General features: G+C 35.8%; 1 protein-coding gene across 1 annotated transcript in view; it reads left to right on the plus strand.

Moving 5' to 3' along the window:
- Positions 1 to 13,092, plus strand: part of DENND4C (DENN domain containing 4C) — a 49,408-nt gene that overhangs the window by 25,723 nt on the left and 10,593 nt on the right. Inside the window, exons 20-29 of the mRNA XM_080638469.1 lie at positions 97 to 241; positions 573 to 719; positions 2,964 to 3,089; positions 3,896 to 4,036; positions 5,379 to 6,527; positions 8,154 to 8,330; positions 9,953 to 10,062; positions 10,512 to 10,687; positions 11,693 to 11,875; positions 12,894 to 13,083. Coding sequence (XP_080494595.1) covers positions 97 to 241; positions 573 to 719; positions 2,964 to 3,089; positions 3,896 to 4,036; positions 5,379 to 6,527; positions 8,154 to 8,330; positions 9,953 to 10,062; positions 10,512 to 10,687; positions 11,693 to 11,875; positions 12,894 to 13,083 — 2,544 coding nt within the window. The remainder of the gene's footprint in view (positions 1 to 96; positions 242 to 572; positions 720 to 2,963; positions 3,090 to 3,895; positions 4,037 to 5,378; positions 6,528 to 8,153; positions 8,331 to 9,952; positions 10,063 to 10,511; positions 10,688 to 11,692; positions 11,876 to 12,893; positions 13,084 to 13,092) is intronic.

Here is a 13,092-nt window from a genome sequence, read left to right on the forward strand (position 1 = left end):
CTTTTTTTGAGTATGGAAAGAAAAGCTTCTCACTGTACTGTGTTTATTAGTGTAACTTTCTTACTGGTTTTGTTATTGCCATGTCTTTTTCTGTAGGCAGTCTTAGAGTCATCTTGGCCTAGCAGTAACCGCAGTGGCATATTCCTGTGGACAAAGGTACGAAATGTTGTTCATGGCACAGCACAATTTAGACAGTGCTTAAAGAAATCAACGCGGATTCCACGAGTACCTTTGATATCAGGTAATAGATTAGTTAAATGAATTTATTTCTGCTGGACAAGAGCATGACATGCTTTCTGACGGATTACAGCTAACTTTGTGACTTTTACAAGTGGAAAATCTTTCTTGATGTGTATAGAAATTGATAATTGCCAACTTGATGCTTGAAAACATCTTGGAATGTCTTTCACAAACTGAAGAATTAATTGTCTGAATTCTGTTGCTAGAATTTCATATTCTTATTTTATATGTGCAAGCAAAAGTATTTACTGTTATCTGAAGAGGTTAGATCTGTTTAAAAAACTAAGAAGTTAAATCCTCTCTTACTAACCAGCTCTCATTCATGTCTTTAGCTCTGCGAAGTGCCACGGGTGGAAGTGTTGGGGACATGGTGAGCCATGGTAGCGTGGATAGTTCTAATGATGCTAACAGTGGGGAGCACGCTGTCTTCGTCAGTGACTTAGTCAGGCTTGATTCCATTGATAATCACTCTAGCACAGGTACTAGATTCTGCTGGGTTTCAATACTAACAGACCCCCAAAAGGCTAAATTTTCTAGTTTCCTTTTGATTTCTCCTCCACAATCACCACCTTCACCTTTGGGTCTGTAGAGAATGAAACATGGATTTAAACTGTGTAAAGAAAAAGAAATACACCACTGTTGAATATTACTCCTTTACCACAAATCATGCTGCTTTTTTAGTTCATGCTTTTTCTTTAGAGTGAACCATAGCAGAAATACTGTCTTGTTAAGATAAATGTCTTGCTGTGGTCTCATAAACCTTGTTTTTTATGCTAATCTTCAGAAAAGGTATGAAACATCTGACAAATTATTTTGTATATTATTATTTATTAACAGAAGTTATAGTCTGTGTGAGTAAAACCTTTCTCTGCATTAAAGGAAAGGAGTGAAAGTTGCTAAGATGATTAGAAGCCAACTCTTTAAAATGGTGTTCCTTATGGTAATCTGGAAATTACCATATGGTAATCTGGGAATGCCTAATTAGCATTCCTGGAGTTAGCATGTGATGTTTGGTTATAGTAAACTATGCTTTTAGAGGCCATATTCGAGCTTCTTAGTAGTAGTTGCTAAACTTGGAAATAAATACAGAAATTATCAGAACCTTGTCATTCAGTCTGTATGAAACACCCTGGGAATGGAAAGAAAGGTGATAAGATAGGGAAAAACTCTGACTTAAACATAGTATGCACTCTTCGGAGTAAGACGAGTGCACAGGAAATTAATCACTTGAGATGGCAAGACAAAATTCATAGTTCTTCATATCTGCTTAAATACTGATTACGTCCTACCTGTGCACAGTCTCAACTAAACTTTCTTTCTGTGTGTACTTCAAAACTTAATGTACAAATGGTTCTTGCACACTTTTCATGTTTTTAATATCTTGAGCCCTTCTGTAAAGAAAACTTTGTCTGATTCCTGTGCTTCATCTGATATGCCTGCCTAGATTACTGAACTTCCCTTCTCTTTGCTCTTTGTTGCTCTGCTTTTCGCTCTTTGCTGTCTCTTGGGTGCCGCATTTGTCCTTGGCTATCACGGTGTGGGGTGCAGACTTGTATGGTGTGAAGCCTTGGATGCACGTGTGCATTATTTCTACCCTTGAATATTACTTCTGCAGGTAATTCACCCATTTATTGATAGGGTGTTTTTGCTTCTGTGCAAAGCAGACATTATTGAAATGATGGTAGAAGGAAAATAAGGACGGAAGAATGTCAGGACCTACTTTTCTGTGTAAAATTTTTTTAATATAGTACCCAAATGTAATCATTGGTGGCTGCACAAACTTTTAAATTTAAATAATCTTTACATTTGTGGTTTGTTGGTAAAATAAGCAGCAGCTAGGTATTGTAGGTAAATCGTGTCTGTCACTCAAGTTTTATGGAGGTTCCTAATATCTTTCACACTGTATAACTTACTTGCATTTTGATCTTTTTCAATACTCTCATGTGTTCTAATAGGTACCCTAGAGCATATAAATAATCCTATTCAACATGTTGCTGTGGGATATGCCCCATATAGTATTTTTGTATTTTGCATATGCAGCAGCACTTAAGATAAAAATAACAAAGAAAAAATAAAAATGGCTTTCTGTATTGTTTCCTGATTGTACAGGCTTTTTGGACTACTGTAAACTCTTGTTAAGATTGAGTTATAGCTGTCAAGTTTAACTGGTGTCATGGAGGAACAAACTTTTTAAAAAATATTTAGATTTTTACTTTTTTTTTTTCTATCACATTTTATACTTTGCACTATAGCACAAGGATACAGCACGATTTATGGTACAGTTCTTTTCAGGGTTGTATTCGTTATTAGAAGCTTACTCAATTACTGTTGTGCTTGCTGTAATTTCTTTTGTAGATGCATTTGAGAATTAACTTGCCTAGCAATGAAATATTTTATGCTTAGGAGAAGGCAAAGAAATGTGAAAGGAGATAAAGTGCATTAAAAGTAGTTAGTCACTATAGTGTTCTTTAGGGAATAACTTGGTTTTAATATGGTAATTAGAAAAGTAAATTTATATTGTATTCCCTCGTTATCTCTGCTGTCACCATCACCAAGTAAATCTGTGCACAGATTACTTACTTTGGTGATCTTACTATGACCTTTTCTGGTGAAAAAACCCCACAACAGATTAATTTCAGTTTTTATATTTTTCTTACTGAAGAAAAAAAAAAAAAAGGAAATAAAACCAAATCTGAGGCATACATTTGTATTCCTTCAAGCAGGTGGTCAGTCAGACCAGGGCTATGGATCCAAGGATGAACTTCTAAGAGATGATGGGGATAGCCTTCATGCAACTGAAACACAAGTAGAGAAAGATACTTCTTCTAAAGCTGAAGATCTAATAGAAGGTTAAGTATGCATGTTTACAGTAATGAAGGATTTTTGTAATAAATCTGCTTCATGCATTAGACTACTGTGAATACCTAGTGTATTGAATTCATAATGCTGCCAAGGTCAAAACATGAGTGTATGAAATCTAGTGGACTACTTCTGTGCCCTAGATAATAGCAGTAGAATACGTAGAAGTAGAAAAGGCCTTTTGTTAGACTAATTTAATGTAGATGGAAAAATTGGACAAGTGCTGGGGCACACAATGTTTTGTATTCCTTTCCTCTCATTTTTGTACTTGAAAACTTGACTGAATTTTCAGCTGTACCAGTTGACCTAATAAAAGACACTGTTTTTTTCTTGCAAACTCTTCCCAGCTGTAGAAAATAATGGTCATCTCTTGTCTTCCATCCTGGTTTTGCTCTTAGTTTTTCTGTATTTTGTTGTTCTCATTACTGAATCTCTTCTATATCTGTGTTACTAGGTCCTTAATGTTCATTAAGGCTTCTAAAGCTGTTATTAGACAAAGAGCTTGCATGAAAATCTGTAAAATGCTCTTCCTTGTCTACTTTGGTTAGTGAAAAAGTGCTGTGGGAAGAAACTGGCATATTTTCTAACCTTGTGAACAGCTAAGCACTCTCTGCACAATACTGTCTACTGTCATCTGTCTGGGTATTATGTCCAGGAAATGTTCAGTGCCTTGTAGGACTGATCCTTTAGGTTGTAATTACATAGGGAACAGTGTTTTGAGTTTTATGTTTTCTGTACCAGTGTAAATGAAATTATTTAGTTGAATTAACTTAAGTTCTCATTCTCTTTTCTGTAGAGGTTTTTAATGAGAAATTTGATGAAAAGCAACAGCTGAATATAGAAACTCATAGTCCAGCAAACCCACCTGCTTGGGGTAACAGTATTGTGAAAGTTCCATCTGGCATTTTTGATAGCAGTGGAAGGAAAAGCAGTGGTGGTGAGTCACTGGGTGAAACAGCTTGCTAAAGGCCTGATCTTGTTGTAGTATATATTTTGCAATCTTTTTCATGCTATGAAACGAAACAAAACATCTATTTGAGGTGCAGATGTCTTGCACGACTATTGCTTTCTGCAATTGTCCTTTGCAGGCGACTTAAAAGGAACCTGTGGATTCCTAGATTGTAAGTCACTGTTGAGTAGATCGAAATCAAGATTTTTCCCTGTCCTGCACTGAGAATGTTTCAGTAATGTACTAGAAAAACAAAAGAATTACTCTTGATTTTGTCACTTAAACCTCACTAACCTTGGCCAAGTCTCTTTTTTTTCCTGGCTTACGTTGCCAGTTTGTAACTTGGGAACACTGCATGCACAGTCATACAAAATTTATTTACCTATCTAGAGCTTTACAATGAAGAAGGCTTATGGAAGACTTTGGCTTTTATATAAAAGCCAAATCTTGGGGTTCATTTTTTTTCTGCCTTTGTGCCTGTTCCTGGCTAAGGCAATGTAGTCCAGCTTCAGTATAGCTTAATAGCAAATAATTGAGTCTCAGGAAAAAAATTGTCCAGAACCTTTCTGGCAATTATGAGAGCTGATGACTAGTCAAGAAGCAGCATCAGTGTGAGACTCAAACATCCTCCAGTAGAGGGATATGGTACATCAGGGTGCTTGACTTAGGGAGGTTTTTGTATAGCTAACACAGCTTTCTAGGCAATAAATATTCCCAATTCCCCAAGGAAATGGGAATATTTATAAATTTAGTTTATATCTTCCACATGCTAAATTTAATGAGTTTTTTCTAAAAATGGTTGTGTCATAAATCAAGTAATGCTTCTATGTTGTGCAGACACACGCAATAGGTTTGTTGTTTTTTTTTTCTAGAACTAAAATGGAGTTTGATGTATAGAACTCTGAATATAGCTCTGAAAAAAAAAAAATACCCCAAACAAAACCCCACAACAAAACAAAACCACCCCCAAACAAACAAGCAAAGCCGAACAAAAAAAGCCCAGAGAGATCGTTACTTATAATTGTACTTTCCCTTGGTTAATGGATGTAGTACCTAGTCTGTGCCAAGTATTGGCACAGGGAAAGGAGATAGAAGCCATAAAAGGCTTTGACTTCAAGGAGTCAAAGCATAGATGACTTTTGATCTGCAGGATGCCTTTACAGCCAGTAAAATAACTTGTTAATGCTGGTGTAACTTAGTAATGCATAACTTGAGATTGTGGAGCTCCAAGTCTTCTCCCCATTAAGGAGATACAGAGATTTCACATGGTTTCAGGAAATAAACATTTTCTGTGGCTATGGATACCATATTAATGCATTTTCTCTTTTAGAAACTAGTTCTAGCCCACTGGTCATAACTCAGGATTCAGCTGAAGATACAGTCTTTGGTGATGTTTCTCCTAAGAAAACAAGTGAAAAAAGACAGAAGAGGCAGAAACTGTTTTCAGAGAGAAGCTGCAGTTTCAGCAGTGAAAGCAGAGCAGGAATGCTCATGAAAAAAGGCAGCTTGGACTTGCGTTCTAAAGAACTGGCAATAATGATGGGAGCAGATGCTAAGATCTTAACAGCAGCTTTATCTGGGGCCAAAACTTCACCCTCTCACATGAGTAAATCCCACAACTTTGAAAGTTTCATTGACCAGGTTTCTGGCTTAAGTGGCACGTGGAGTTGTGCGACTGAGAGTGACTGGGAATTGGAGCATAGGTCTTCACCAGTGCTGGAAGAACCTGGGGAAGGGCATGAGCATCTTGAGAATGGAAGAGATGAAAACTTGACCACAGTGGAAGACCTAAACCTAGAACAGTCAGTTAAGTCCAAAAATGAGAAACCAGAATCCAAAGATGCAAGTAGTAAAAGGAATAGCTTATATGGAGTGCTTAAGCCTATTGAAAGGGAAGATGTTGAAGTAGGCTTGGACCCTTTATCTTTGCTGGCTACTGACAGCACAGAACCAAGGCATCTGGAACCTGAGGAAAAGTTGGTGTCACCAGTTGCAGCACGTAATTTGGCAGATGAAATAGAAAGTTATATGAATCTGAAGAACCCCTTGGGTAATAAGTTTCCCAGCATGGAACTGCACAAGCCGGATAGGGAAGCAGAAGCCTCTGGTACACTTGGTCACTCCCAAGAAAGGAGGTCAAGCCTGCCTTTGGATCCTGTCCTGCCATTCCCAAAGTCTTATGAAAGTCAGAGGAGTCCTTCTGTCTCCAGATCCAAAACATTCACTGTACGACCAAAGCAACAAACCCATCTGCAAGTTCAAAAGGAGCGGTCTTCATCTTTGACAGGACTGAGTCGTTCTTCTCCACATGGCTCGTTAGGATCTGTCGTAACAACTTTATCTAATCTGAAGCTGGACAATATACTGTCTGGACCAAAAATGGATGTCCTGAAATCAGGCGTGAAGCAGGCTGCCAATGTAGCCAGTAAGATGTGGGGAGTTGTAACTTCAGCATATAGCTACTCAGATGATGAGGCAAGTGTTTTTCAATATGAAGAATTTGGGTAGACAAAGCTAGAGTCAAAACTTCTGTGTCCAAAAGATTGCTTAATGAGATGGTGTTTTTATGAAGTATTGACTTTCAATAGCTAATACGGATAGCACTTAATATGTGCTGGAGTTTTTCTCTGTCATTAAAAAACACTTCTCAGACAAAATAAAATTAAATAGTCTTGATGCAGTAAGCTTAAAATTTAACCTTTTTTCTCAGCCTTCCCCCTTCACTGTTTATTTATCTATATTTAAAGAAACTGAACCAATAAACCCTACAAAGAACAAAATCATGTCATCTTAAATGATACCATACTACCTGTCTTATTTTAAAAAATTAAGGAAAGGTTATGAAAAATCAAACCTAGGAAGTCAGGTTGGTGATTTAAGGTTGAAAGTAGAAAAGGACAGCCTGAGATCTAGTAAATTCACTCATCGGAAATTTTAAAAGTAAATGTTGTGGTTCTTGTGTGAGCACAATTGATTAACGATCTTTTTCAGAGTAAAGCAGTTCAGAGTGTAATGACACAAATGAAAGTTGAGATGGAGGAATGAATATTATAACTTCCTTCTTTACATATATGTCTTGTTATTGTGGCTTCAAACTTAGGTTTGGCCTTTTTTTTTTTTTTTTTTTTTTGTTTTTTTTTGTTATCCTAAAGGCCCCTGCTTGATCCATTTAACCCCTTAATCTGATTTGGTTTTAAGGATCTTTTGTCTCTCCTCATGAGGCTGTTAAGATAGATTCTTGTTTCCTTTTTCAAATTCTCCCTGCATTCCCCAAACTTTATAAAACATGTGAAATGGAAAGATAGCTCTCTGGCTTTATTTCTATGTGAAGAAAATTTAACTTATGTTACTAATAGGGTCTTTTCTATTAAATAAAAAAATATATATTTATTCTAGTATTTTTTTAACCTGATTTTCACTGTGACAGCGAAAACTCACTCGTTACTTTTCTTTCCAATTTTTTTTTTCTGTGACTTAGGTTTTGCTGTGTGCCTTTCTATTATACTTACCTGTTCTGTGTAATTTTATTTAATGGCCCATCGTAATCTCTTCTTAACATGATTTGATTTCCATCAAAAATCTTTTAATTATCTTATTTCTGCAACTTTTGATTTTTAATATTCTAATTTTTATACTTCATTGCATCTTGTGGCTTAGTGACTGTGTTATTGCTGCATCATTTCAGCTGATACGTTTTATTCTTGTTTTCAATTCTGAAAATTTCAGTTTCTGAATTTTTTTTCTGACAATTCCTTTTTTCTGATAATTTCTTAATTTTGAGTAATGTTTGCCAAATCAAAATTTTTGCATCATTTTTTCTCTTTTTCTTGTAATAAAGACATTTATATTTCAGTTGCTTTGTCACTCAGTTTGATCTTCAGCTAAGTATTTTTGTTCTTGAAGCCTTTCATTTTTCCAATATCCTTGTGGTTTGTCCAATATCTCTTCTTTTTGAGGTTGCATAGATTTATCTTAAATCTAATAATTTTTTTACATGAGGTTTTCATCTTAATCTGCTACTTTAATTTTTTATTTATTAGGATAAAAATGAAAGTCAAATAATCGATCTGGAATACTATTTTTCTTTTTTTTGTATTAAAGGAAGAAAACAATCGACCAGACTTCAACTTCCCTGCTGGTTTTGAAGATAATATTTTGGGAGATAATCTGACATCAAGAACTGGCGTCCCAGGGCTCATTACAAATGAGCTTGCAGAAAGCACTGCTAGTCTTGGCAGTAGCAGTAGCAGTGGAGATGCAGGAAGACAGCATTACAGTGCAGGTAAGATTGGGGTTTTCTGTTTGGGTTTTTGTTTGTTTTTTCCCTCATAACTTGTTTATAATATAACAAACAAGGAAAACTGATATGTGTGAAATGATCATAACAATGGAAGGTATGGTAATTTGAAATTATTTAAAACCCTGAAGTACAAGCAAATTTGTACTTCCATTCTAAATTTCTGTCTTGTGATAGCAAATAGCTAATGCTTCTCTTCATTGAATGTTTAAAAAGTTGATAAAAACCACAGGGATTTAACTGTCAAAATACTTCTCTGTATGTGATATGAAGATTGCTAGCTAGTTATAGCCAGGAACATGTGCTCAGTCATGGAAAGTCAAATATCCTGAAATTTCTTGAAATACTAATACAGAAAAGCAGAGCAGTGTCCAGGAAGTGCAAAACTGCAAATAGTTGCATAACTAACAGAGGCAGATCTTTCAGTGGGGGGAGCTGGAAATAACAACTAAACAAAACTAACTCCATAGCCCCAAGGGCCAAAAACCCCAAAGCAACATACACAAAAAAATTCTTAAATTTTACTGTGGAATGGGAGGTAATGGATGCATACTTGATTTGAAGGTAAATAGATTAATATATATGCGTATTGCTAAATTGCCCTTCTCTACCTCCCTGAAGTTCTAAAACTGCATAAAGTAAATCTAATAATTTCCAGTTCAGATTTGGTTCTTATTTTGAGAAAAAGATGTGTGCTGAATGATCTGTAGGTTTGGTTTACCTTTCTTTGTGATACTTTAATGATGTGAATATCATAAAGCCATGTGCATCAAGAAAGGAAGAACTGTTTTGTGGAGTGGAGATAAGCTGGCCTTACCTAGCAAAATCCTGACATGGTTATCTTCTAGTTCCAGTTAGTTAGGAGGGTTATAAAAACTAATGATGAGGAGTGGCAGCTGTCAACAGAATATGTAAAATTTGTTCACAAACATGAACTTTAGCTGAAGAAGCAGAGGAGCCTTTTTTAGAGGAGTCTGGTAGTGATTTTTTTTTTTTTTTAAATAGGAAAGTTTGGGATTGTCAGAGGAAATAATGCTGGTAGTTTTGCTTTCTAAAACTGATTCCAACCATTTCCTTCTGGTAAATATATTCCAACTCCTTTTTCCCTCCTGGGCAAAGCTCATAACCCTAAACCCCAGCCTTACCAAAGAAAGATTATTTGTTTTACTGCAATGTTAGCCAGAGGTAACTCAAGCACAGTAATGGCATATTTGGTATCATGTGTCTTCCCTGGTGCAGTCCTCCTGTTTGTTATATACATATGGATATATCATTCAAGAAATGTTGAACAACTTTTAAAAGGATATGTATTGAGCAATCTTACTGCTATTTGGCGTTCTCCATTCTTTCTTTGTACGTTCCTTTTATCAGTTTGTGAGATACTGTGTTAGACAGAAATAACTTCTAAATGTTAAACACAAAAATTACATTTATTGATATTGTAATTATAATATCAGTGAAGTTACAGAGCTACACGTAGCTCTGTAATAGATTTGAAGATCTTCTGGTACGATTTTCTGTCTTGGTCAAACAGAAATGATTTTCTTTGGGAATAGGTGAATTACTCTTTCCTTGAATACAAGACCCAAATGGCTCTTTCTGTGCAGGTGAAGTTTCATTGCCAAGAAGTATGAAAGTTCAAGATTCTGAGAAGTCAGAGCAAAGCTCTTCACATAATACTAGCTTATCCAGCATTTTCCAGAGCTATGCAATGGAGGTAAGATTAATAAACTTATCCAGCCAAGGTCCACCACATCACTATAAATGTTTCTTTTGTGTTTGATTAGTTTGTTTGTGGGATTTTTTGGTTTGTTTTCTTTTTTTGGAGAAGCAGACGTGCATTTACTTATACAATTCAAAGCAATTCATATACACTGGAGGCTTCACAGGAGTGAACATTTGCAAATGCTAAATTCATAGCATTTCAGGGTAATGTTTCTTCCAGGTCTGAAAATATCAAACAAAAATAAATTATTAGTATTTGCATTTCATAGGTAAAACTTATGCCAACAGGATAACTCAAGTATGGTAAGTAATCAGGGATGAACTCATGTCTCCCAGCTGGCATTCTGATACCTTTTAAACTCCTGTGGACACTAAGCCTAAAAGCCAATTATTAAAAAACCCTGAAACAAGATTGATAATATTAATCCTTTGCTGTTTTAGGTATTGATGTCTAGCTGCTCTCAATGTAGAGCTTGTGGTGCTTTGGTTTATGATGAAGAAATTATGGCTGGCTGGACAGCAGATGATTCAAACTTGAACACTACCTGTCCTTTCTGTAAAAGTATCTTCTTACCTTTACTTAATATTGAATTTAAAGACCTACGTGGCTCTGCAAGGTTAGTGGGTTTTATGCATACTCTTTTTCTGCCTTTGCACTTGTACAAGGTTATATTTTTTCCCAAAAGGATCTTAGTTATCTTTTCCCGTATTTTTGTCTAGATGGTTGCAAGAATGTCTGCCTATTTGATGGTCATGATTGTACTGAAGGAAGTTGCAAGTCACGTACACTATTGCATTTTATTGTAAAATAGCTAAAAAGCAAAGAACCAGTTGCCTTTTACCACTTTTTCTTTTTGTATTTTCTTTCCAAGCATAACTGTATGGAAGGTATAAGTCTGGTTTTGTTTAGCTTTTAAAATAAAGCTAATGGATCATGAACTTTAAAAGCATATAAAGTAGTTTTTAAGTCTGTCAACAAAGAATTGCACCCAAATTAAATTTACTAGCAGCTTTTAGTTACAGATGCTGCAGCTTATTGTTTCTTCAGTAGTTCTCCAGTTTAAGCTTCTCCGCTTAGTATTTTTACCTTTTTTACTTGCACTGTGAAGGCTGGAACTTACTTTAAGGTAATTTAAAATGGATTCTCACTGTAGTGGTTATTGTTGTGAAACAGAGCTTTCATTAGTGTTCTCTAATGCTGAAACTGATCATCTGTAGAGTGTGTACTTAAAAAAAACTTAGCAAAGCATGACACATTCCTGCTGTCTTGTACCTATAATGGTGTATAGTCTCCTAGTCAGTAATGTCACTTTGCAGTAACAGCAATTTTCAATGATGTGTCAGCTATTGATATGTTGTTGATGGGGAACCATGATAAATGAAGGTCACTAATGACTTACAGCATATGATTTCTTCTTTTGCAGATCAAATCTCTGTGTTTGTTTACTCTGTGTTTGTTTACTCTGCCTATATAAGTTACAGTGGTCAAGCTTTTAATGTTGTTTTCCTTATATTTATTACTTTTTGAAAGTAAATGTAAAGATTCATAACTTTTTTAATGATTTTATGCTTTAATCTTATTCTTTATGTTTCTTTCCCCTTCCATTCCTGTTGTAACTTAGCTTTTTCCTGAAGCAAAGTACTTCGGGAGATAGTTTACAGAGTGGTACCCTTCCATTAACCACGGACCCCCTGGAGCAGAAGCTGTTGTCTGGTCCAGCTGTTGCTGACTTGATCAGTTTTTCAGATCACCAACAGTCCAGCCACACCATAGCTGAAGAAACTAGCTCTGCAGCTGAGCAGAGGTAGGTAAAACAAGGGTTTAGTTCTGTCAGAAATGTATCAACACTTCCAGTATTTCTCCCCTGCTTTAAAGCGAAGATTGACTTATGTACCAAGTATGGTAAAGCACAAGTTACAAAGTAACTTGATGATCATCTGTTTTCGCTTATTCTTTTTGCATGCTTTTATCAATTTGAAGTAACTGGTTCCACTAAATGAGTAAGTTTTAGAGATACAACTCTAGAAGTAAATCTTCAGGTTCATCTGCTAATAATTAACAGGTAAAATAGGTATTGTTAGAACACACCTTTTAGAGACATAAATATAAGCATTACTTCTCCTTTCCTTGTGTTTAGAATTTAACAAGAAGGAAAGTGCATTATGGGGAAAAATAAGTCCATTTGCTGAAACACTCTATTTTGAGAGAAAAGTCTAGAACCCTTGACACTTGTACAGAGCATACATTCTATGACAAGTAATACTGGTGTAAAACTGAAACTCAGAAAATAAAACTACTTTTGAAACAGTGTGAGGGAAGAAGCATTAAGAAAGTTTCATGTTGGAAGAGGGAAGAACTGAAATAGGGCTGCTATGAATTGTGACCTTTTTGCTGGAATTTGTTAATATTATGTTGCAGTAGGTACTAAGTCGTATGAGAGTTGCTGTGCTTGTGACTTTAGAGAAAGTAAACATAAAGGCAATGAGGAAGTAAAAATGAACATAATCAGAACAAGATCGTCTTTGTGTGTTGACAAAACTGCATTGCTGTTTTTCTAAGCAAGGTAAATCCGTACCAGAGCAATGGTACCTATACAAAACTGCAATGCTTTCAGATTCATGTCTTAGGTTCTACTTAGCTGCTTTTCTGGAAGGATTGTTATACTGTTCTGTATACTGTGGAGCTAACTGGGCAAATATGATTCCTTATTAATAGAGAAATTTGGCGTGTGATACTTGGCAGCCTTTCTCTGCTTCTTTCCTGCTGCCATAGGAATGATGAATAGTTTCATATTAGCATATTCTCTTTTAAAATCCAAACAGTGATGTAGCAGAAGAACAGAGTAAAGATCCCAGGACCCTGAAGACATCTTCCAATAATCCACCAAAAAGGGGAGTGTCCTTGACTCGGAGCCACAGTGTTGGAGGTCCACTGCAAAATATTGATCTTTCCCAGAGACCATCTCATGGAATTTCAACAGTTAGTCTTCCAAACTGTCTGCAGGAAGTTGTGGTAAGTCTG

Source organism: Psittacula echo, assembly GCF_963264785.1.
Source record: "Psittacula echo genome assembly, chromosome: Z".
Classification (NCBI taxonomy): Eukaryota; Metazoa; Chordata; class Aves; order Psittaciformes; family Psittacidae; genus Psittacula; species Psittacula echo.